The sequence below is a fragment of the Gobius niger genome (assembly GCF_951799975.1).
Source record: "Gobius niger genome assembly, chromosome: 22".
Classification (NCBI taxonomy): Eukaryota; Metazoa; Chordata; class Actinopteri; order Gobiiformes; family Gobiidae; genus Gobius; species Gobius niger.
This window is the reverse complement of record NC_136873.1, coordinates 1,908,377-1,933,521: the sequence shown is the minus strand read 5'-3', so window position 1 is coordinate 1,933,521 and position 25,145 is coordinate 1,908,377. Positions and strand designations below refer to the sequence as shown.

The 25,145-nt window shown below is 40.4% G+C and overlaps 1 protein-coding gene across 1 annotated transcript; it reads right to left on the bottom strand.

Annotated features, from left to right (window-relative positions):
- Positions 1 to 373: 373 nt before the first annotated feature.
- Positions 374 to 23,711, bottom strand: LOC306981474 (phosphatidylinositol 4-phosphate 5-kinase type-1 beta-like; the record flags this gene model as incomplete). Its single annotated transcript, XM_079581082.1, has 11 exons — positions 374 to 488; positions 3,797 to 3,875; positions 4,452 to 4,592; positions 6,493 to 6,577; positions 9,768 to 9,816; positions 11,724 to 11,804; positions 12,738 to 12,922; positions 16,580 to 16,876; positions 21,682 to 21,834; positions 23,263 to 23,380; positions 23,668 to 23,711. 11 exons carry the CDS (start codon positions 23,709 to 23,711, stop codon positions 374 to 376), a joined length of 1,347 nt encoding a protein of 448 aa, XP_079437208.1.
- Positions 23,712 to 25,145: the final 1,434 nt, after the last annotated feature.

Below are 25,145 nucleotides of genomic sequence, written 5' to 3'. Positions count from 1 at the left end.
ATATATTCATTTCAAAGACTGCTGCACAAAAAAATAATCCGCTGTCTCCAGTGAGCAACACTTCAGAAAAGAGGGGCCCCAACCAGGGACCAGGGGCCAGCATGTGTTCAGCAGCATCCCAGTCAGAGCTCTTCACTGGAAAACACAGACAGAGCACTTTCTACGTGTTCGCGTTCTGCTGGACAGTCGTCAGAGTTTTGGAGGTCGAACATGAAAATATAGAGGGTATGCAGATGAAATCACAGCATGGGAGCAGACGCCACATGAGCGGAGACAGATTTAGATTTATTTAGAATTACAGTTTTGGAACAGCATACCCTCTATATCTGACCAAAAGCTAACATTGTAAAAACGTCGACTAAATACTCAGCATCTAATTGAATGCTCTCACCAGGTAGACGTCCAGCTCCTCATCTGATTGGTCGGCGCTCGGAGAGGTCAGGGGCTCGTCCAGAGCGATGGTGGAGCTGGAGACGCGGCGCTCCTCGCTGCACATGGGCAGGAAGCATAGCTATGATTACATACAGGTATACAGGATGTAGGTTTTTATTGCTTATATAACCCAATGTGTTTTATACGGTCTTTCTTAAAGGGGAGGTATTATGCAAAATCGACTTTTTCAAGCTTTCCATCATGTTATTCTGTCACTCCCTCATTAAAAACATGCCTGAAGTGTTGCCTTGGTACATGTATTTTTGAGTAATCTGTAAAAACTCTGATGGCGGCCATTTTAGGGATAGGTTTGCCTGAGGTTCTTAAAGAGACAGAGGCCGATTTCAAGACATTCACTACAGCCATTTTGAGAGAGACATTTTATACAAGGCAGTTATTCTAATTTACTGCATTTACAGACCAACAGAAGGTTTGTCATCATTGTAGTGAGATATAGACTGGTGCTATGTGATTGAAAAAAGCAGAATACCCCCTCTTTAAAGTTCATAGTGGTATTATTTAGACTGATAACATGGTCAACTGTGCTTTTCCACCTACGTTAGGCACTCACAGGAACCACTCCCCCATTCACACTCTCATTCATACACAGACACAATGACAGCTACACTTTCTACCATCCGCGCCACTGTCATCATCAGTTGTAAGTAATAATTCTCATTTTATTTCAGTGAAGCAGCCATTTTAATGAAGAAATGTTTTTTTTTTAATTGAATTTTTAAGCTACTGACAGGAAGTGACATAAATAGAGGTAGGTCCTGGTTGGCAAGGCAACAGTTTAATATTCTTTGAGTCTATAGATACAGACGGCATCTCGTCATAGAAGGGGGCGTGGCCTCGCCGAGGGGGAAAATAGAATCTTTTGGGAAACACAATTTTTCACTCTTTTTAGACATTTTCTGGTGGAATATGAACTTATTTATCACACATGAATAAAGTCAAGTGTAAATCGGGCCCATATGGATATTTTCTCACAGCAGATTGTTTTGTAGAAGTAAAAAAACGGCAGTTCTAGCCAGCGCTAGCATTAGCCCGATGCTAACATGTAGCATTAGGTTAGCATTCTCTGTTATTTATGTATTTATGGGCTGTTGAGCCACTTTGCTCCTCTCCATGTCTTTGTATCTTTACTTAGTAGAAAACTATATCTATAATTCAGTGTTTGTTAAAGTAGTTTTTGAATAATTAGAGAAAGTTTACGTTTTTTCAAAATTGTTTTCCCCCTTAACTGTTTTCAAACATGACCATATATGGGCGATTCCAGAGATGCCGTCTGTATCTATCTATGTCACTTCCTGTCAGCGTGGAAGAGAAACTATAAACATCACAAAACAATTGTCAAACTAAAGAAAGCCGAGCACAAGTTAAGTTCTTAAATTTATTGTGTGAACCATGTTTTAGCAAAAAATTTGTCTAGTGTGTCCTATTCAATTTCACACAATTCGAACACTTTTTTAGGTGTGTTCTTGTTGGAGACACTCCCTGAATGTTGTATCGTGAATAGCAGATAAAGTACAACAGGTGGGTCATTTTCTTTGGGAACCAATGGCAGAGGTGGGAGTAAGTCACTAAATGCAAGTCTCGAGTCAAGTCCAAGTCGTGAAGGTCCAAGTCCCAAGTAAGTCCAAGTCAATCGGTCATGGGGTCAAGTCAAGAAAAGTCATAGCTTTTGTCAAGTCAAGTTTTGCTTTAGCCGGCAAGTCACCTCAAGTCACAAACGCCAGCGTGTCTACTTTTCAAAATGTGTTTAATCGTGAAAACAACAAGTGGTTTCTCAAGATGTAACGATTTTGAAAATTTAGGCTAAAATCAAACTTTTTAAAATCTCATGGATTTGGATTTAAAGTCTAATTAATATTTAATCGCCACAAAATGCAAAATATATATATTTTAAATGCTCCAGTGTATGTACAAAATTACTGGTCTTTCAAACATGAGCTGCTTTTCCCTGCAGTCTGAAACGTAAATATAAAATAATATTTTTTACTTTTGTTAGTCTTTGGCAGTTTTTCTGTCAGTGGTTCCCCTGTACTGCCCCAGCCCCTGTATACTCGGATTCGCCCCTGCTCAAAGTAGATTCCGCGTAGCCTTCAGTCCCGCTGTCACTGGGCTGTGTGCGGATGCGTAAACTAGCCTCTAAATGCTGTAAACTTTGTGTGAACGCCTTAAAACATCGAAAAGCCCCAAGATTCCTGTTGATTAATCAGCTCTTACATGGTGGTTCTGGAGGCTCCGTCTGCGCTGTAGGTCCAGCCCATTGTTTCAAACGTTTTCCTGTCCATAAATCTCCTCCTCTTCACTGTCTTTAGAAAACTTTTAATGCATCCAAAGAAACACGTGGTATTTCGCGCTGTATTAATTTGACGCTCTCCGTCTGGAAGCTGAAAAAGCATGTGGCTAATTATCATAATGTAAACATAGATCCGGCACGTTAACGCAAGGAATCCTGATATTTCGACAGTTTCACACAAATAAATTATTAACTATAAAGTCACAGCGAGTCTTTGAGAGTCATCGGCCTCAAGTCCAAGTTAAGTCTCGAGTCACAAACAGCAAGTCCCAAGTCAAGTCTTTTTGGAGCTTTGGTCAAGTAAGTCTCAAGTCCCGAAAATTGCGACTGTAGTCTGACTCGAGTCAAGTCATGTGACTCGAGTCTCCCACCTCTGACCAATGGTCTACTTTGTTTAATGAGAATAAAGCTATTTTTGGGTGAATTCTGAAGTGGACCGCGTTTGTACTAAATGGAACGGGATGTTGTCATCAAAAGACAAAGTTTACTCCAGGTTTGTGCCAAAACGAACATCCTGCTGCACTGGGTGAAGTTGGTCGACCATGTCTCTCGGTGCAGTTTACCCCCTTTAAATATATCAATGACCACTGGACTCATTTTGCAAACATGAGGATAAAAGTGATTAAAAGCTGTATAAGGTTAGATTATGTTTATCTATTACTCTCTGTTTTTCACTTTTCTATTATTATTATTATTAATTGTTTTATATATTATTGGTTTGGTTTATTTGGTAGGGAAAATGCATGTTAAAGAGCACATGGGCTAATTTGCATCTGTTGTCAACATTCAAACACACTCTCTTTCATCCTGGCCTATTGTACATGTTTTTAGTGGTAGGGGAAACCCGGAGGAAACCTACACATTCACGGGGAGAACATGCAAAATTCTTACTAAATGCTAACTACATGTTCGGTCTTTTTGCGTGACTGAGCGCACGTGTAAAGACCTCATCTCAGTATGCAAAAATGGTGGCCTATCCCTTTAAATTTTGAGAGCTTCTGCTTAAAGGAAACTACAGCCCGTGAATCACACAGAGACCATTTTACGATCGCTCACTTGTCCTCTGGCTCGTCGCTGCCCTGGAGAGACTCTGTGGACCCGGGCAGTAGGTCGGGCCGGCTACAGGAGCTGGAGACTGGAGCACAGGAGGAGAGCAACATGAGATACTTTTACTACAGCAGGTATTATCCTCAAAGATGACTGTTAAAATAAAGGCACTTGTCTCAGGTCATATTTGTATATTTCAGCAGCCTCCTCTGTTCCTGCATCATGCATGACTCAAGCCCAGGCACTGGCGTAACTCACAGGGCGAGTTCTGTCATGGTCTATGTCTAAACTTTCTGAGCCAGTGCAGATGTAGCTAAAGTCTGTGGGGTTTATAAAGTGCTCTTTATTAAACACAGCAGCAGTTTGACTTTAATTAAGTCACAGATTGTGATTATATATGTTTGAAATATAATTAAAGTCAGTGGTCAGCAGTAGGAGTGTTTTTTGTGGTCCAATTTAATATGGGTGATGTAGTTTTTATGAAAGAGCTGTTGGTAATGTCACGTCCCCTGATGTTTCTGATGCTGAGTGAGGACGGTCGGATTGTCCAAACACAGCTGAAGCTCCTGTTCCTAACTGCATAGAGACCTAACGTTTGACCTTATAATTATAGAGTTAAAGATTTAAAGACTTCCTCCGGAGGTATGAGACGAGCTGAACTCACAGTTGGAATCCAGGTCTTCCATGCTCTGTGCCTTCTTCTCAATCATCCTCTTCTCTCGCAGAGTGGACAGCACCTCCTGAGAGGCCGACTTCGCGGCATACAGAGACCCGCGTTTTCTCTTGGTGGAGGCGCCTCTCAGAGCTGGAGAAAACAGACATGTTGTGAGACCAAGATGTTGCACTTTTCGCACATATCTGTCTGCACAGGCTTTAAGCCGACCTTACACTTGCTGTTGTACAGTCCTACAGTGTTTTGTTGTGACGCATTTTGTCACTTTTTTCTGCAGGATTTTTGTCACTTTTTTCTGCTGGATTTTTGTCTTTTTTCTGCTGGATTTTTGTCTTTTTTCTGCTGGATTTTTGTCTTTCTTTTTGCTTGTTTTTATGTATTTTTTGCTGGATTTTTGTCACTTTTTTCTGGATTTTTGTCTTTTTTTTGCTGGATTTTTGTCTTTTTTTTGCTGGATTTTGTCTTTTTTTTGCTGGATTTTGTCTTTTTTTTGCTGGATTTTTTTTTTTTTTGGCTGGATTTTTGTCTTTATTTTGCTGGATTTTTGTCTTTTTTTTGCTGGATTTTTGTCTTTTTTTTGCTGGATTTTTGTCTTTTTTTTGCTGGATTTTTGTCTTTTTTTGCTGGATTTTTGTCTTTTTTTTGCTGGATTTTTGTCTTTCTTTTTGCTGTTTTTATGTCTTTTTTGCTGGATTTTTGTCCTTTTTTTTGCTGGATTTTTTACTTTTTTGCTGGATTTTTGTCTTTTTTCTGCTAAATTTTTGTCTTTCTTTTTGCTGTTTTTATGTCTTTTTTGCTGGATTTTTGTCATTTTTTTCTGGATTTTTGTCTTTTTTTTTGCTGGATTTTTGTCTTTTTTGCTGGATTTTTGTCATTTTTTCTGGATTTTTGTCTTTTTTTGTGCTGGATTTTTGTCTTTTTTGCTGTTTTTATGTCTTTTTTGCTGGATTTTTGTCATTTTTTTCTGGATTTTTGTCTTTTTTTTTGCTGGATTTTTGTCTTTTTTGCTGGATTTTTGTCATTTTTTCTGGATTTTTGTCTTTTTTTGTGCTGGATTTTTGTCTTTTTTGCTGTTTTTATGTCTTTTTTTCTGGATTTGTGTCTTTTTTTGCTGGATTTTTGTCTTTTTTGCTGGATTTTTGTCTTTTTTTTGCTGGATTTTTGTCTTTTTTGCTGGATTTTTGTCTGTCTTTTTGCTGTTTTTATGTTTTTTTTGCTGGATTTTTGTCTTTTTTTGCTGGATTTTTGTCTCTTTTTTTGCTGGATTTTTGCCTTTTTTTTGCTGGATTTTTGTCCTTTTTTGCTGGATTTTTGACTTTTTTGCTGGATTTTTGTCCTTTTTTGCTGGATTTTTGACTTTTTTGCTAGATTTTTGTCTCTTTTTTTTGCTGGATTTTTGTCATTTTTTGCTGGATTTTTGTCACTTTTTTGTTGCTCTTTTGTCACTTTTTTTTTGAGTTTTTGTCATTTTTTTGGGGTCACTTTTTAGCGTTTTCTGTTGTGTTTACATCCTCATTTTCTTCTCGTTATTTGCCTCTGTTTTGAAGAAGCTTTTAGATTTGGAGAATTTGGAGAAAACAGGTGGGAGTTAAGAGGTTAAAGTGTGTTGATACCATAAATTCTCTAATATTGGCCTGTGTTCCATTAGCGGCCGGGCAAATAAAAGCCGGTCTCTAAAACAGGCCAGTTAAAAAAAAAAAAGAGGTAAACAAATAAAGTTGTACTATTATTATTATTATTGTTATTTTTATTATTATTATTATTATTATTATTATTATTATTATTATTATTATTATTATTGTTATTATTATTATTATTATTATTATTATTATTATTATTATTATTATTATTATTATTATTATTATTATTATTATCCAAGGACGTCCTAGTGGTCTTAGTCGTCCATCTTTGACCAAGAACCCTGGTCTAAGTTGGACCACTTGTGCACGACTGAGAGCTTCCACAGAATAATAACAAAAGAATACTTTGTGTGGTCCTAAATGTGCTGGGAACATGAAAAGAGAGGCCTCACGTTGAAGTTTCCTGAAGACCGTGGAGCCCATGAACTTGAGGAAGCGGTCTGCGTAGAAGCCGGGCCTGTGCACTGACACACTGTCCTGAATCACAACATATGAGAGAGAGTGAACAAATAACAAGCCACATAGAACTCACAGCCAAAGTCCAATCTACACTGTGTTATATTTTTCTTCTCTTTTCCAAACTCAAAACTGTGTCAAACTGAAGGGCTGTTGGATGGAAGTGTCCCAGGCGCTGGGGAGGTTTGTAATGAGAGGAACTGGCCAAAGCACGGCCACACTTCGAATTAGGTGTGAATCAAGTGAGTGATGGTCAAAGACTTAAGGCGAGACACTGCAGGTGAATAGGGAAAAAAATGTATATTTACAGATATCAATTTGAAACGTTTGCTGTCGATCACTGGCATAAATGTAAGAAAAACATACATTGCAAGTTTTCTGTTATCTTTTCATATAAGAACAAGGCGTTTTATGCCTAAAAATGCCCCAAAATGTCCCATCTTTTCGGCGACCAAATCTGAATAATGGATAGAGCTACATTCAAATTTATGGTTTCATTTTATTAATGAATGAGTTGACAAGACTTTTTCAGAGGGGATTCAGGATTTCTTGTTTAGTTTTAAAATAAGCTGTTTTTTAGTGGAAAAATGTGTAAAAAAAAAAAAATTCGCCTTATTTTTCGAAATTCAAAACTCAATAAATGGGGCTTAAGGGATTAAATAATAAAAAATCCTTCTGAAAAAATCTTCCAAATATCGTTCAGTCCAAGGCTGGAAAATGTGAAGTCTTTAGGTCCGACTGACGTGGACATAGTGTCGCCACAATGACAGAAAAATGTGTTTTGGGAAAAAGGCCCTTGAAATTGCATTCTCCCATTTAAGTCTATGGGCAAACATTGAATCAGCGCAATATTTAAACATGTTATTGTGAAGATTAGGCATATTTTCTGTTTCCGGGTGAAAGCTTGTATGTTCAGAGACCAATTTGGCCCAAAACCTGAAAACTGAAAAAATTGAGTTTTGCCTCTAATGTCTCCCCTTAAGAAAAATCAAGCATAAAGCTATCAGGATTCCATCATCTACCAGGGCTGCCATTTTCAGCAGCTGTAAACAGGCCTGAAGTGTCCAGAAGTACAAGGTGTTCAGTGTCAGGGCAGGGCTGCAAACATGGTGAAAAAGGTGACAAGACCCCGCTGTGTATGTGCCATTGAGAACCACTGAGGAAAAAGAGATTCTGACGCCACTGGGAATTCAAAACAGTGCAACATTGCTGTCTGGGATAAATCCGTTTCTATAATGTGTTTCTCTAGGATTGTGATTCAGATGGACACATTTAAGTGGGGGGCTAGGACAAGGTTCGGAGCCCCCCAAGAAATTTAGAGCTAATCATTCTCATTTTTCTGCATTCTAGTGTTATTTAGAAGGAGAAAATGGTCCTAATATGAAACCATTTTGGTGGAAATTGTATAGTTTTACTTCTGAAACAAAACATGTGAAAATAACTTTAGCTTACACAATGTCACTCACTAAACAATACACTGTTTTCTCTAATGATGTTTCTGAGCTTCACAGGCTCCATATCACTGTCGAGCATAGGTGGGGAGCAATGATGACATTTAAGCTCATTCACTGCTTTTGGATATGTGAATTGTACAATAAATGGTACTTCTGTGAGCTGTTCTGTCATTGCACTTGTACTTGAGTGATGAATATTTATAAAGAAAGCAGGCTATAACATGTTTTGCTCTTTGATGCTCATTTGGATGTTTCCTGTTTGTATTTGCCTGGTTATTAAAGGCACACTGCGTAACAATTTGGACAATACTGTTGCTATCTTTACAAAACAGAAAATACTATTACTGCAGTGAGTGATCAAAGAATAGATTTGAATGAGAATCTCACCTATCTAATTCTCAAATTCTGCTGAGGTCAATGCTGAGGACTAGTCTCCATGAATGTCTTAGGAGAGGCGAGCTGCTCACAGCAAAAGCTGTTTGTTTACAAAGCCCTGGGGCTGGAGCAGGGTTGTTGTGGCGCTGAAATCTTTAGTGCTTATATGGCTTACATGGAGGGCCATAACCAAGTGGCTACCAGAAGCGAACCAACCAGACATTGTGGTGCTGACAAAGAGCAGAGGAAAGCCGTTGGTCGACATAGCAATACCAAGCGACTTCAACATCAGGAAAAAGGAACAGGAGAAACTAGAGAAATACCAGGGGCTCAGAGAAGAGCTGGAGAAAACCTGGAGGGTGAAGGCATCAGTGGTGCCCGTGGTCATTGGGGCACTCGGGGCAGTGACCCCCAAACTATATGCTAAGTATCTTTGCCCAGGATGTTGGGTAATGGCTTGTAGTTTTTTGGGTGTCCATTTTCACATTGTAGCTATGCTTGATGGTTTATAAGTTGAATTTCCTGATTGTGTGTGCGAAAATGTGAAATAAACTAAACTAAACTGAACTGAACTAAACATCCAGAGTCACTTTGATCTCATTAGTCCATAAAACCTTTGAAAGATCATTCCTGACCCAGTCTTTTCTCACATTGGCGATGTCTCTGAGCACTGAACACCTTGTACTTCTTGACACTTCAGTTCGGTTACAGCTGCTGAAAATAGCACTAGTATATAATGGGTTCCTGGCTCCACATCTCTGACAGCTACAAGTTTTTTCTTTTCTTTTTTTTTTTTTTTCTTCACTTCCTATGACCCTGTTGGCTAATGGCAACAAAACATTTGATGGCTCGTAGCCCGTCCCAATATTTTTTCAAGAGGCTTGCATTCCTCTAATCAGCTTTTAATAATTTTTAACCTTTCATAGTTTTTCAGACGTTTTTTTCACTCATAATAATTCTGCACACTTTATATATTTATCAATCATATAACAGACAGAATAATTCAACATCCTCTCAGTTTTACAGTTTGAAGTTTGAAAAAGTGAAGAAAAAAATAACAAAAAGCTATAATCCAAAAACAAATTTGCATAATAATTGTGTGCGCAGTGTAGCGTTTCGGATCAAACACTATCATTTCAATATTTCTATAGAACTTGCACCACACACTGGTGTCCAAATGCTTTTACGTGAACGCTCTCTCTAGTATTTTAGTTTACAATATACATCTGATGGAAGGCACCAGGAATCCAAGAAACTTTACTGAGGCTATTCTTAGAAGAAATAGCTAAGAGATGAACGTTTCTGTGTGATCAGAGTCCACTGAAGGTTAAGTATCTCCTGGTTTCAGTGGCTTATGTAGAAAGATCTGATTGTTTACGTACCCCATCATGTACGAGAGCCTTCCAGGAGTGTTCCACCTTCTTCATCAATCTAAGAAACAACACATTAGGCTACATATTTCAAACACTTTCATTCCCATTTTACAGCACCCCGGATCTAAATATCTAAAAATGTAAATAATGAAGCGCATGGAAGATGAAATGATCTCCAAAAGGTTTAGATGAGACTTTCCCAAAAGGTTCTATATCTATCTGCTAGCATGCTTTCTTGAGTTCTGATTCCCGGATAATCTTGTGTATAATGAACAATGACCCTCTCGGTTGTAACATTACTCACGCCCTTCACATCATATTTGCCTATAGATACAGACGGCATCTCGTCATAGAAGGGGGCGTGGCTTCGCCGAGGGGGGGAATAGAATCTTTAGAGAAACACAATTTTCCCTCTTTTTAGCCATTTTCTGGTGGAATATCAACTTAAATCGGGCCCATATGGATATTTTCTCACAGCAGATTGTTCAGCAGAAGTGAAAAAACGGCAGTTGTAGCAAGCGCTAGCTAAACATTAGCATTAGCCCGATGCTAACATGTAGCATGAAGTTAGCATTCTCCATTATTCATGTATCTATGAGCTGTTGAACCACTTTGCTCCTCCCCATGTCTTTGTTTCTTTATTTAGTAGAAACTATGTTCATAATTCAGCATTTGTTACAGTAGTTTTTGAATAATTAGACAAAGTTTAGATTTTTTCAAAATTGTTTTCCCCCTTAACTGTTTTAAAAAATGACCATATATGGACAATTCTAGAGATGCCGTCTGTATCTATACATGTGAAAATTGTTTATTGCAACACCCTCCAAATTTTATACATTTTAGACAAATGTATGCAAAGAAATGCATGTTTGGAGTGGTCAGGTGACTCAGCCTCCTGCCCCTCCTCTCAATGCGCGCAGTTTAGAAATCACTTCTGGTTTCTATTGAATGGAAACCAGAAGTTGCCTTTTTGGGACTTTTATTTTCACTCCACACCTCCCTAACTCTGTGGTGAGTTTTAACATTTCATTACCAAAATCTACAGTGTGATCATTTGTTTGGTTTTGTGAAGTGTATGTGTGAGAGGAACCTCCTTAACGCAACGAGCATTTCAAGATTGTTTAGTAATTTTACAATTGTGGCACCAAGTTGTAAACATCAATATTAAAATTGTGGGTGCCACTGTATATGCAACGCAAATATGCTCCTTGGTATCGTAGCTTATATTGTTTTTGCACAAGGCCTTATCGTTTTTCTAATGGTCTCGACTATTGCATTGACTATGACTGATTTTTTTTTCTTTTTTTTACATTCATATTATTTTGAAGAGCCCCTCAAACTGCCACTTTAACGTGAGGGAGGGGTTTGTTGCCTGGAAACCAGACTCACTGCTGTACCAGCGTTGATGCGGAGTTATAAGCGGTTTTGCGTTAATATTCGCACAGGATTACGAATGCCTCTATGCCTCTCATGAGAGACTAAGCCTGGTTAGAATCGAGAGGCCATCATTCCGTGGATCCACCGCCTGCAGGAAGAGCCACTGGGGGCTGGTGCAATGTGATCTGGGCAGCTTGGACGGCTGCCCCCACGACCCAGCAACGGACAAGTGGAAGAAAATGGATGGATGGATGGATTATTTTAGAGATACTATGGCAATGTCTCATTTACAATCTCATGCCTTTTGGTGATCATTTCATTATTCACATTTTTAGACATTTTGATCACAGTATGACCTGAAATGACCTCCTATAGGTGTGTCCTAAAGGGGACACTACCCCTACATGTTCTCTGCATCACAAAAGTTCCTGCTACTTGGAGCCTTTATATCTATTGGAGTGTAAAGTATTGTATTTATCTCTCACTTGTAGTAGAGTAAAAGTAATGAGTTCTCGACTAAAACAATACTTAAAGAACAAATCCTCAAAAATGATGCTTGAAATGAATAGATTGAGTTGTTCTCCTCACCTGTACGACTGCAGGACATCAATAATTCCTAAGAAGATGAGCAGATTTTCATCTTTATGTTTGGCAGGGATTCCTCCCAAACTGAAATACAAGAATGGAGAGCCCTGGTTAGGGTTCTCGTCACAGAAAGTGCTTCATGAATAGTGAAAAATAAATTAAGGGGAGACACTACAGGCAAAACTCAATTTTTTCAGTTTTCAGGTTTTGGGCCAAATTGGTCTCTGAACATACAAGCTTTCACCCGGAAACAGAAAATATGCCTGATCTTCACAAAAACATGTTTAAATATTGCGCTGATTCAATGTTCCCCCATAGACTTATATGGGAGAACACAATTTCAAGGGCCTTTTTCTCAAAACACATTTTTCTGTCATTGTGGCGACACTATGTCCACGTCAGTCGGACCCAAAGACTTCAAATTTTCCAGCCTTGGACTGAACAATATTTGGAAGATTTTTTCAGAGGGATTTTTTATTATTTAATCCCTTAAGCCCCATTTATTGAGTTTTGAATGTCAAAAAATAAGGCGAAAACTACATTTTTACAAAATTTTCCACTAAAAAACAGCTTATTTTAAAACTAAAATCCAAAATCCCCTCTGAGAAAGTCTCGGTAACTCATTCATTAATAAAATGAAACCATAAATTTGAATGTAGCTCTGTCCATTATTCAGATTTCGTCGCCGAAAAGATGGGAAATTTGGGGCATTTTTAGGCATAAAACACCTTGTTCTTATATGAAAAGATAAAATGACAGAAAACTTGCAATGCATTTTTTTCTTACATTTATGCCAGTGATCGACAGCAAAAGTTTCAAATTGATATCTGTAAATATACATTTTTTCCCTATTGACCTGCAGTGTCTCGCCTTAATAATCAATAAGTTGTTGAATATTTGAACAGCTGACTAATCGGGATCAGACCGAAGTGTTGTTGGAGCCTCTCTAATGAGCAGACATTACTTTAACAGAAAAGTCACTATAAAGGTGTAGACAACAGCAGCTGAATTCATTACGTGTCGTCGTCGGCGGCCACCGTGTCGGGGTCCTTGACGGTTCCCTGGATGGACTCCAGAGCCGTGGAGTAGAGCACCTTCTGCTTTCGGCTGTCGGGGCGCGTGCCTCTGTGCAGCGGCGGCTTCTCCAGCACGTGGATGCCCAGGAGGAGACTGTAGTCCATGATCTTGAAGCTCTCCAACACCTGAGCACAACGCAACACGGTCAAGGCACGAGCTATGTGGGGCAAAACTGTGGAAACCTGAGCCCTGGACTCTGACCAGCCCGGCCCAAATTAGCCTAAATGTGCCACTTACCACCCGCCTTAACAGCGCATTTTCTCCAGTTCAGCTTTACCCAAATCTAAAAGCTTCTAGACTGGAGAGTAACAGTGTAACACCTCATTTGAAAGCTGAGACCTACAAAAGTGATAGTAGCTTTTTGTCAAGTCGCCGCATTTTTTGTCATATTTTTGTTGTTTCTTCATTACTTTTTTGTGACTTTTTGTTGTGTCTTTGTCACACTTTTTCTATAATTTTTTGTTGTTGTGTATTTGTCATGCTTTTGTGGCCTTTTTGTTGCTTTTTTTCGTTGCTTTGTTGTTGTGTTTTTGTTGACTTTTCATCACATTTTTTTTAACTCTTTGTGTTGCTTTTCCGGCACATTTTTGTTTTCTTTTCATCCTCTTTTTTTGTCACTATTTTGATGCTTTTCTTTTTAGCTTTTAGATTTGGGTAAAGCTCGGTTAAGGCGGGACCGGTGGCCCTAGAGCCAGTGGCCCTTCTGTGCTCTTCCAGAATGGACATATGGCCAGTCCGCCCCTGTTCATGGACAAGAAAAATTCAGTTTTAGAGAAAGATAGTTGACCAGTTCATTCAAATATATGTAGATGTAATTTCTTGGTACAACTTTTTTATAATTTGAGGAAAATACCGTCTTTTTGGGTGCTAATTGAGTTATGAATAGGTTTGCAAAATTCTGGGTAATTTTCAAGGGAATTAACTGGAATATATGAGAATCAATGGGAATACAGGGATGACATCACATCTGCCGCTGCAGGACCCGAGTAGCTACCCGTCGTGTTGGAGCGTCAAGCCTGTGGTGTGAGGGCGTAAAGCCAGCAACGGTGTAGACTAGGGCTGTGCAATTAATCGAAATTCGATTTCGATTACAACAGTAAACGATTACAAAATTAGCATAATCGCAAAAAATCGATTATATATATATATTTTTTATTTATTTATTTTTTTCACATTTTTTTTTTTCACATTTTTTGGTTTTGTTTCTAATTTTGGATTTTTGTCATTTTTTGATGGATTTTTGTCATTTTTTTGCTGGATTTTTGTCACTTTTTTGCTGGATTTGTGTCATTTTTTTGATGGATTTTCGTCACTTTTTTTGCTGTATTTTTGTCATTTTTTTGATGGATTTTTGTCACTTTTTTTGCTGTATTTTTGTCATTTTTTTGCTGGATTTTTGTCATTTTTTTGCTGGATTTTTGTCATTTTTTTGCTGGATTTTTGTCACTTTTTTGCTGGATTTTTGTCATTTTTTTGATGGATTTTCGTCACTTTTTTTGCTGTATTTTTGTCTTTTTTTTGATGGATTTTTGTCACTTTTTTTGCTGTATTTTTGTCATTTTTTTGATGGATTTTTGTCACTTTTTTTGATGGATTTTTGTCATTTTTTTGCTGTATTTTTGTCATTTTTTTGCTGTATTTTTGTCACTTTTTTGCTGGATTTTTTTTAAAGGCAACAAATAATTTAAATTATGACAAAAATAATCGTGATTATTATTTTTTCAATAATCGAGCAGCCCTAGTGTAGACGCTCTTTAAAACTGTATAATATGAATATGAGTTTGCTTCTAAGCCACGCTATCTTCTATCGCGCTGATGCTGGTCCAAGGGCGTACAGCTGGATTGTGTCGAGGATCCGGGGTCTGTGGCTGCCTCGTAGAGTGTCTCGCGTCGCTACTTGGTAGGTGTGCTGCAATGTAAACACCGGTAACCTGCATCCCTGTTCATTGTGTTATTTATTGTCTAATGTCTGGGGTCCAGGAAGCGGAGTCAACCAAACAGCAAAGGGTAGGCGGTAGTGCCGTTGATACAGAGTTATAAGCATCAACAAAAAGTCACCTATACTGTTCCAGAAGACAAATATTTTTGCACAGGTATCAGTATTGAAAACCAAGTATTGTTTAAGCACTAGTATACCAAGCCCTAAACAACATCAGTCGAGAGGGAATCCGTGATGACAGGTCAGTCTCCGACAGAGCATGTTCCTACAAAGGCTGCCATACTTCTCTAAGGCCCGTTAATTTTTTTTATTTTTTTATTTTTTTTTTATTACAACTTTAACGTAAAAACGTCGTGCCCAAGGGCATTGACGGCTGGTTCATGAATATTAAAACATAACATCAAAGATGAGCCTCTTATCGGTGTCCCATAATTTGTTTTTAAAACAGTCCAAAGTAGGACAGTCCCACAGTTCTGGAATTTTGTTTAGTAGCTTTGTTGCGAATAGAAATGGAGATCGATCCAGTGCTCGACTCGTGGGGAACTCGATGCCCAGATGGACAAGTGTTTTATTCCGTGTTTCAACAGGAGTTCTTTTAACAGTTGGACATAGGGACTGGAGAGCCTTTGGAAGTGATCCTCGTAACAGCTTGTAGCCATAGCACATAACTGCAAAGTTTCTCCTGTGTTTTAAAGGAGCCAGTTTGAGTTCTTCATAGTCCCCATCTGTAACTGGTTGCGTGTAGGAGTAGTGTAGTATAATCCTAATGGCTCGGCGTTGGAGTTTTTCCAAGCGGTTAGTTTGTGTGACATTCAAAGCGGCCCAGACAGGTGATGCATATTCAAAATGAGGCAGAATATAACATTTATGATGCTGATAATATGATGCTCCCTCATAGCCCTTTTCCACCAAGCTGGTGCCGGTGCTGGTTCTGGGCCAATTCCAGCTTCAGAACCGGTTCTTTCGTTTTCCGCTGAAAAAACGCTGGCTCTTGGTTCCAAAATCTGGTGCCGGCTGGGAACCAATTAAAAGCTGGACCAAGAAACGAGCACCGGTGATGTCAGCGGCTGGGGGCGTGGCTCACTCCTCAAACAAACAATCAATATTAGTTAGTTTGTGCTTAGAACTTCCTGGAGAAACAGTCTCTGTGGAGGAAACTGTTGTTTTGCTTTATGCTCTTTAGCTAAAACAAGAGTTAGAAAGAAGAAATCAAAATGTTAACGGCTGCTGTGACTGAAACATAAACTTATTTTTCTGTATTTTATAACCAGAAGTTGCTGTAGTAAGATGTTACTATCCATTTTTTATGTTGACTTCCCAAAGCGTTGCTATGACAATAGGCACAGCTCTCATTTTGGTGGAAAACCAAGTCAGTATGGAACCAACCCGGCACCAGAACCAGCTCTGAACCAGCCCAGAACCAACACCTTGGTGGAAAAGCCCTATCAGTGGTGTCATGGGAGAGAACTCTTTTTGTGGAAACAATAAAATGTTTGGAGCCAGCCTTTTAAGTTGTTTTTGAAGAGTGCAAAGTCCCCAGGATCTCGTATTACAGTCTTCTGGAGACGACCCTGGCCACTAGGGCTCGGTATCACAACAATGTCTGCATCCACCGCGAGGACCAAAGAGAAGAGCTTTCTTCATAATTCATGTAAAGGTGGAAACTACGACCAGACAGGTACGCATCAACTCGTCTAGCTCAGGTAGGAACATATCCTTTAACTCGTCTAGCCTGATCTACTGTAAAATGTTAATGCTCCTGGATGAAGAAACCTGAATCTTGATTTGAAGCGACAAATCACATCCCTAATGGTTATTGCTATAGAAAAATAATGGTTCTGACCCGACAGTCCCTCTGTAGGGTCTTCATCAAGGCCTGGTAGTTGTCTGCTTGGAGGGAGATTCCTTCATGCAGGTCACTGAAGTCCAGGTCCTTGAAGGTGGGCGAGGCCTTGGCGCGCTCCTTCTTGTTGGCGCGGCGCTTGTAGGACGAGCCCTTCAGGTCGTACTTGTAGTGCATGTGCATGGCGCGGGGGAGGACATTGTTCATGACCACGAGCCGCAGGGTCACGCCCCCACACTGGATACAGTAGAGGCCGTAGAACTTGGGCAACAGGGTGCGGGGATTCTGGTTCAGGTTCTGGAAACGGAAAAAGGACAGGTAAAATTCAGCGGGACAAGGAGAGAACAGCTCTGCTTATTGAAGGTGTAGACAGAAAAGGTACAGTTTCACAAGCAAGGCAAGGCAAGGCAAGTTTATTTGTAGAGCACAATTCATACACAAGGCAATTCAAAGTGCTTCACAGTTGCATAAATATAAGAAAACAAATACAATCAATAAAGACATCAACATAGAATTAATCAATTACAGTAAGAGGCAAGAGTGTAGAAAATACTTTCAGTTATATGCATCTTTAAGTCTTGTTTAGATTCGCTCTGTCTTGAGAAATATTTTAAGTCTTGTTTTGACTTGCTCTGTCTTGAGCACTATTTTTAAGTCTTGTTTTGACTTGCTCTGTCTTGAGCACTATTTCGCTCTGTCTTGAGCACTATTTTTAAGTCTTGTTTTGACTCGCTCTGTCTTGAGCACTATTTCGCTCTGTATTGACACTATTTTTAAGTCTTGTTGTGACTCACTCTCTGTCTTGAGCACTATTTCGCTCTGTCTTGAGCTCTATTTTTAAGTCTTGTTTTGACTCACTCTGTCTTGAGCTCTATTTTTAAGTCTTGTTTTGACTCGCTCTGTATTGACACTATTTTTAAGTCTTGTTTTGTCTCGCTCTATCTTGAGCACTATTTTGCTCTGTCTTGAGCACTATTTTTAAGTCTTGTTTTGTCTCGCTCTATCTTGAGCACTATTTCGCTCTGTCTTGAGCTCAATTTTTAAGTCTTGTTTTGACTCACTCTGTCTGGAGCACTATTTTTAAGTCTTGTTTGGACTCGCTCTGTCTTGAGCTCTTTTTTTAAGTCTTGTTTTGACTTGCTCTGTCTTGAGCACTATTTTTAAGTCTTGTTTGGACTCGCTCTGTCTTGAGCACTATTTCGCTCTGTCTTGAGCTCTATTTTTAAGTCTTGTTTTGACTCGCTCTGTATTGACACTATTTTTAAGTCTTGTTTTGACTTGTTCTGTCTTGAGCACTATTTTGCTCTGTCTTGAGCTCTATTTTTAAGTCTTGTTTGGACTCGCTCTGTCTTGAGCACTTGAGCAGAGAGGCTACAGAACTTTCCACAGTTGTCTCACCAGGGTTAAAATCAGAAATAAGTACCTTGCCATTTATATTCAAAATCAAGATCAACTTTACTGTCTCAGAAGGGAACAATGTATCTTGGGTTTATGCAACACATTGTTCACCAACAAGCAAAAATAACAAAAGCAAATGAATAAAAATACATTTTATTCCACTAACTATTTTTAAGTCTTGTTTTGACTTGCTCTGTCTTGAGCACTATTTCGCTCTGTCTTGAGCACTATTTTTAAGTCTTGTTTTGACTCGCTCTGTCTTGAGCACTATTTCGCTCTGTATTGACACTATTTTTAAGTCTTGTTGTGACTCGCTCTGTCTTGAGCACTATTTTTAAGTCTTGTTTTGACTCATTCTGTCTTGAGCACTATTTTTAAGTCTTGTTTTGACTCATTCTCTGTCTTGAGCACTATTTCGCTCTGTCTTGAGCACTATTTTTAAGTCTTGTTTTGACTCACTCTCTGTCTTGAGCACTATTTCGCTCTGTCTTGAGCTCTATTTTTAAGTCTTGTTTTGACTCACTCTCTGTCTTGAGCACTATTTCGCTCTGTCTTGAGCTCTATTTTTAAGTCTTGTTTTGACTCACTCTGTCTTGAGCTCTATTTTTAAGTCTTGTTTTGACTCGCTCTGTATTGACACTATTTTTAAGTCTTGTTTTGTCTCGCTCTATCTTGAGCACTATTTTGCTCTGTCTTGAGCACTATTTTTAAGTCTTGTTTTGTCTCGCTCTATCTTGAGCACTATTTCGCTCTGTCTTGAGCTCAATTTTTAAGTCTTGTTTTGACTCACTCTGTCTGGAGCACTATTTTTAAGTCTTGTTTGGACTCGCTCTGTCTTGAGCTCTATTTTTAAGTCTTGTTTTGACTTGCTCTGTCTTGAGCACTATTTTTAAGTCTTGTTTGGACTCGCTCTGTCTTGAGCACTATTTCGCTCTGTCTTGAGCTCTATTTTTAAGTCTTGTTTGGACTCGCTCTGTCTTGAGCACTATTTCGCTCTGTCTTGAGCTCTATTTTTAAGTCTTGTTTTGACTCGCTCTGTATTGACACTATTTTTAAGTCTTGTTTTGACTTGTTCTGTCTTGAGCACTATTTTGCTCTGTCTTGAGCTCTATTTTTAAGTCTTGTTTGGACTCGCTCTGTCTTGAGCACTTGAGCAGAGAGGCTACAGAACTTTCCACAGTTGTCTCACCAGGGTTAAAATCAGAAATAAGTACCTTGCCATTTATATTCAAAATCAAGATCAACTTTACTGTCTCAGAAGGGAACAATGTATCTTGGGTTTATGCAACACATTGTTCACCAACAAGCAAAAATAACAAAAGCAAATGAATAAAAATACATTTTATTCCACTAACAGTTTTAAAAGCCTAACCATAGGGGCAGAGCAGAGGGATTTAAGGTTGAAACAGGTTCTTGTCAAGTCATCCACGCGGAATAAAAAGAATTCACTACAACTTTGCTTCCTGCAGGTAAACAAATGGGACAATACAAAACGTTCTTCTCCTTCTTCTTTAGAGAGCAGAGGAAAGTAGTTGTGGTTGACATAGCAATATCAAGTGATTGCCACATCAGGAAAAAGGAAACTAGAGAAATATGAGGCGACCCGAGCTTGAGGAAAAAGAGACCGTCCACGGAGGGTGAGGAGAAAGTACAAATACTGCACTAGATGAAATGAATCACTTTTATGACTAGGTTGTTTCTTTACAAAGGGTATACTGTAGCTTGCTATCCACACACGCAAACGGACTAATTACACAGACTGATCCGTTAGCATTACATCAATAGAACCCTTCCCACCCACATTCCTGAAAAACAATCCCTCCTCCATAACTTTGCCACTATTACCACCAGGCCAGTACTAGTATAATCCCCTGATATCCAAAACAGTAAAGGAAGAGGGGAAGTGCTTTATGTCATTTTACATTTGGACGAGGTTAATCCTTGTACCCTGTTGTTGCAGTAAATGCCCCCTCTGTGGTTAGCTGTGAATAACCACATTTTGGGAAAAGCTGAGTTCAGTTTCTTTGGCCGCTATACCTCCAAGTTTGTTAAAGCAAGAAAATATCACATTTATACTGGTCAGACAAATAAAGAAGGCTACAAAATCTCATAAGAAAACCTATAACGCCGCGAAGTGACTCCAAGAGTGCAACAATGACTCATCCAGGAGGTCACCAAAGAACCCAGAACGACGTCTGAAGATCTGCAGCTTCACTCTGCTCAGTCAAAGTCTATAACTATAATCCTATATCCTTCGGCCCTGGGTCTCTATAGCCTGTCCATCCATGGGAGTGGATCTCTCCTTCTGTGGTTCTCCCCAAGGTTTCTCTTTTCTCCTGCCGGGTTTTTGAGTTTTTCCTTGCCGTGCTGGAGAGTCTAAGGATGGGGGACGCCCACGCCGCTCGTCGCTACCTCCTATTGGACATTATATTTGGCTGGATTCACCTGAACTTTAAATTGCCTTAATGTTTGGTGCCGCTGTGAGGCGACTTCTGTTGTGATATTGGGCTATACAAAACCATTAAACTTGAAACTATAAGATAAACACTGAGAAAAAATGGCCTCCACGGAGAGTTTTTTTTTTAAAGGCGCTAGATGCAAGTTAGCCATTTTATACTCACTACTGCCACCTCAGGTCATACATGTAACTGCACCTTCTATATTAAGCTCGTGCATGACGGCAATCCGGGCCCGAAGTGACACCTTATTGAGTGACAGTGCAGGATTTTAGAGGCAGTTGTGGTGAACAGGCACATGTAGGGGGAGGAAAATACTTATTGTTTACATTTTTAAACTCTGTATAGTCCCTTTAAGGCCAAAACCACTGCTGACAAATAAGAACACAACAGCGTTTGCCAAAAAATATCTGGATGATTCCCAAGACTTTTAGAGAAATGGTCTGTCGACTGACAAGACCAAAGTTAAACTTAAAGTTAAACTTGTTTTGTCTGCGACTCATTACATAAAACAACGCAGAATTTGATTAAAAGGAAGACCACCAAGCCACAAACATGTAGGTGTCAGTGCGACAGTCTGGGGCTGCTTTGCTGCTTCAGGACCTGGACAATGTGCTGTCAGTGATGGAACAATGAATTCTACCAGGAACTCCTGGAGGAGAACGTCCGGGCATCAGCTCAAGCCCTCAAGCTCAAGCTCTCTTTGGCCATGCAGGACAAGGATCCCAAACATACCAACAAATCCACTTCTGAACGGTTCAGACTTAAATCCATTATCCATTTGAGATGCTGTGGTGTGACCTCAAAATGGCTGCAAAGGGCGGCCCAACCAGTTATTAGGTTCAGGACAGGAGGCATTTATTTTTTCTACACAGGACCGGAGAGGTTTGGATTTTTTTTTTGCCATAACAAATGTGATAATTATTGGCAAATTGCTTTTTGTATTCAAAATAAGTGTGGTAAATATAAACAAATATAAGAAATCAGGAAGGGGGCAAATACTTTCACGGCACTGTAGTGTATACCCTCCGATACCCAGCTTTCCCTTAACAAGGCACAAGGGTTAAAGAGAGGGTCAGACCCGCTCTTTAATCTAGAGGGAGTAGAGGAGAGGGTTAAAGCGAGCAGAGGAAAAGGTCAAGGGGAGTGGTCAGAAGGAGCAGAGAGGCAGAGGGAGCAGAGAAGAGGGTCAGAGGGAGAAAAGCTGAGGGTCAGAGGGAGCAGACTGAGAGCTGTGGATGTTCTTACCATGTAGTACCCTGGCAGGAGCTTCTGAAGAAACTCTGCCTCCTTGTGCTGAACAGTCTTGATGATGAACTCATCGTCACTGGTCAGGTAGAACCAGGAGCTGCTGGCTCCTGGGTTGGACAGCTCGATCAGGGGCTCCTTACACAGAGAGTACTGCACACAATATGATAAACACATGTCATTATCAGGGACCAGAACAGAGGTTCCATTAGCCCAGACTTCTACATCATTTTAGGCCATCCATTATTTTGATGAATTGAAAATCAAGCCTTAATTACAGTTGGGACATCGACTCATTTCTAATGTTTTTGGCTGTATAAACCACCACAAGGGATTTGAAATAAAACAAAAATATGTAGTTAAACTGCAGACGTCCAGCTTTCATTTGAGGCTGTCTGTAATGTATTGAGTAAAGGCCTGATTCTAATCTATAAAACAGCACAGAGCGGTGAGTCAATCAAAACGCACGTTAGTTTGTGTGTTAGCGTGTGTGCTAGCGTGTGTGTTAGCGTGTGTGTTAGCGTGTGTGTAAGCGTGTGTGCTAGCGTGTGTGTTAGCGTGTGTGTTAGTGTGTGTTAGCGTGTGTGTTAGCGTGTGTGTTAGCATGTGTGTTAGCATGTGTGTTAGTGTGTGTTGGCGTGTGTGTTAGCGTGTGTGTTAGCGTGTGTGTTAGCGTGTGTGTTAGCATGTGTGTTAGTGTGTGTTGGCGTGTGTGTTGGCGTGTGTGTTAGCGTGTGTGTTAGCGTGTGTGCTAGCGTGTGTGTTAGCGTGTGTGTAAGCGTGTGTGCTAGCGTGTGTGTTAGCGTGTGTGTTAGCGTGTGTGTTAGCATGTGTGTTAGTGTGTGTTGGCATGTGTGTTAGCGTGTGTGTTAGCATGTGTGTTAGTGTGTGTTAGCGTGTGTGTTAGTGTGTGTTAGCGTGTGTGTTAGCGTGTGTGTTAGCATGTGTGTTAGTGTGTGTTGGCGTGTGTGTTGGCGTGTGTGTTAGCGTGTGTGTTAGCGTGTGTGCTAGCGTGTGTGTTAGCGTGTGTGTAAGCGTGTGTGCTAGCGTGTGTGTTAGCGTGTGTGTTAGCGTGTGTGTTAGCTTGTGTGCTAGCGTGTGTGTTAGCTTGTGTGCTAGCGTGTGTGTTAGCGTGTGTGTTAGCGTGTGTGTTAGCGTATGTGTTAGCATGTGTGTTAGCGTGTGTGTTAGCGTGTGTGTTAGCGTGTGTGTTAGCTTGTGTGTTAGCTTGTGTGTTAGCGCGTGTGTGTGTTAGCGTGTGTGTTAGCGTGTGTGCTAGCGTGTGTGTTAGCTTGTGTGTTAGCGTGTGTGTTAGCATGTGTGTTAGCGCGTGTGTGTTAGCGCGTGTGTGTGTTAGCGTGTGTGTTAGCGTGTGTGTGTGTGTTAGCGTGTGTGTTAGCGTGTGTGTTAGCTTGTGTGTTAGCGTGTGTGTAAGCGTGTGTGCTAGCGTGTGTGTTAGCGTGTGTGTTAGCGTGTGTGTTAGCTTGTGTGCTAGCGTGTGTGTTAGCGTGTGTGTTAGCTTCTCCTTTTGAATACCTTACATTTACACAGTCAGTTTATAATGGTCTGAGAGGGCCATACCAGGTAGTCATCCGGTTTGATGCCGAATAGTTCTCGGAAGTACCGGAAGGCCAGAGGAGCATAGGTCTTCAGCCTGAAGTCCGGATAGTGGTGTGCAGGCGTGAGACTGCTGCCGTCACTGGAACACAAGGACATGCAGGTCTTTTTCATACATACGTATTAAAATCCTGGAGAGTCACACAACATTTGTTGCTTATCCCGTTTCCAAAAATAGTCAAGGTTTGAAAAGTTGACAAGGTTTGAATCAGCTTTTATGAGTTATCATTTATTAGACCAAATCCTATCATGGGGAATATTTTTACCGATATACCGGTACAGTTAAAATTCTGCCCAGCCCTAATGCTCAGAATCACCTGGCTGAAGGATTCACCTATTGTACATGTTTTTGTGGTTAGGGAAACTGACCACCGACCACTCCTCCAGTACTTGAAAGAAACCTCTGCAGACATGGGGAGAACATGCAAACCCCACCAAACCCGGGACCTCTGCCGCCACCACGCCAAGAAAAGTCTTCTGGGGTGATTCTGTGGACTGTTGAGGATTGAATATTGGAGTGTGTCCTTATCTGGAAGTGCCTTCAGCGTCTGCCTCACCCTTCCCTGTCCTCTGTCCTCTATCCTGTCGCTGTAGTTGCCTAGTTTAGTTTATTGGTTTATTTGGCAGGGACAGTGCACACCGCCTTTGCTATGCCCAATCCCGTCAGACCTTGGAAGCTAAGCAGGGAAGGGCCTGGTCGGTACTTGGATGGGAGACCGTTTAGTAACACCAGGAAGCCTAGCGAATATAGTGAGTGAGTGAGTGGTTGGTGATGGTCGGAGGGGCCGATGGCGCAGACTGGTTGCCTCGCTTCCGTCAGTCTACCCCAGGGCAGCTATGGCTACAATAGTAGCTTACCACCACCAAGTATGGAGTGTATGAATAATGCAATGTAAAGCGTCTTTGAGTGTCCAGAAAAGCGCTATATAAAACCAATGCATTATTATTATTATTATATTAATGAACAAGCCACACTGGATTGTAGACTTGGGCTAATTTCTATCTGTCGTCCCCATGCACACTCTCATTCATCCTGGCCTATTGTACATGTTTTTAGTGGTAGGGGAAACCAGAGTAGCCAGAGGAAACCTACGCAGACACAAGGAAAACATGCAAACTCCACACAGAAAGGCCCCGTCCTTGGTGGGAATCGAACCCGCACCTTCTAGCTGTGAAGCACAAGAACTAACCGCTGTGCTACAGTACCGCCTAAAATCCCTAATGTTCCTTGTACAGAATATGTGAATAATAATAATAATAATACATAAGTCTTATATAGCGCTTTTCAGAAGACACAAAGACGCTTTACAAGTGAGACAAACAAACAAAGATGGCAGAGCTGTTGTTGGGTGAGCTGAAACAGGTGGGTTTTGAGTAGTTTTTTCTAGGTGGTCAGTGAGTCTGAGTTTCTGATGTGGATGGGGAGTGAGTTCCAGAGGGTGGGGGCGGCGATGGCGATGGCGAAGGCTCGGTCCCCCAAGGTTCGGTGCTTTGATTTGGTGACGGGTTTGAGAAGGTTTAAGTCGGCAGAGCGGAGGCGACGGGATGGGCGATGGCGTTGTAGGAGGTCTGTGAAGTATGAAGGGGCCAGATTGTTTAGGGCTTTATAGGTGATGAGCAGAACTTTGTAATACGGGGAGCCAGTGAAGCGAGGACGGGGGTGATATGGTCTCTGGAGCGGGTGTATGTCAGTGTATCTCGTGGTCCCATTGTTTCTTGTCCTGTATCCGTCCTGTTGCCTGTATTGTTTTGTGACTTTGATGTGTCTTACTGTTAAATAGCTAAAATCTGACATATTTTCTATGTTCATTAATATGTACTGTTCCCACTTAAATAAATGAATACAT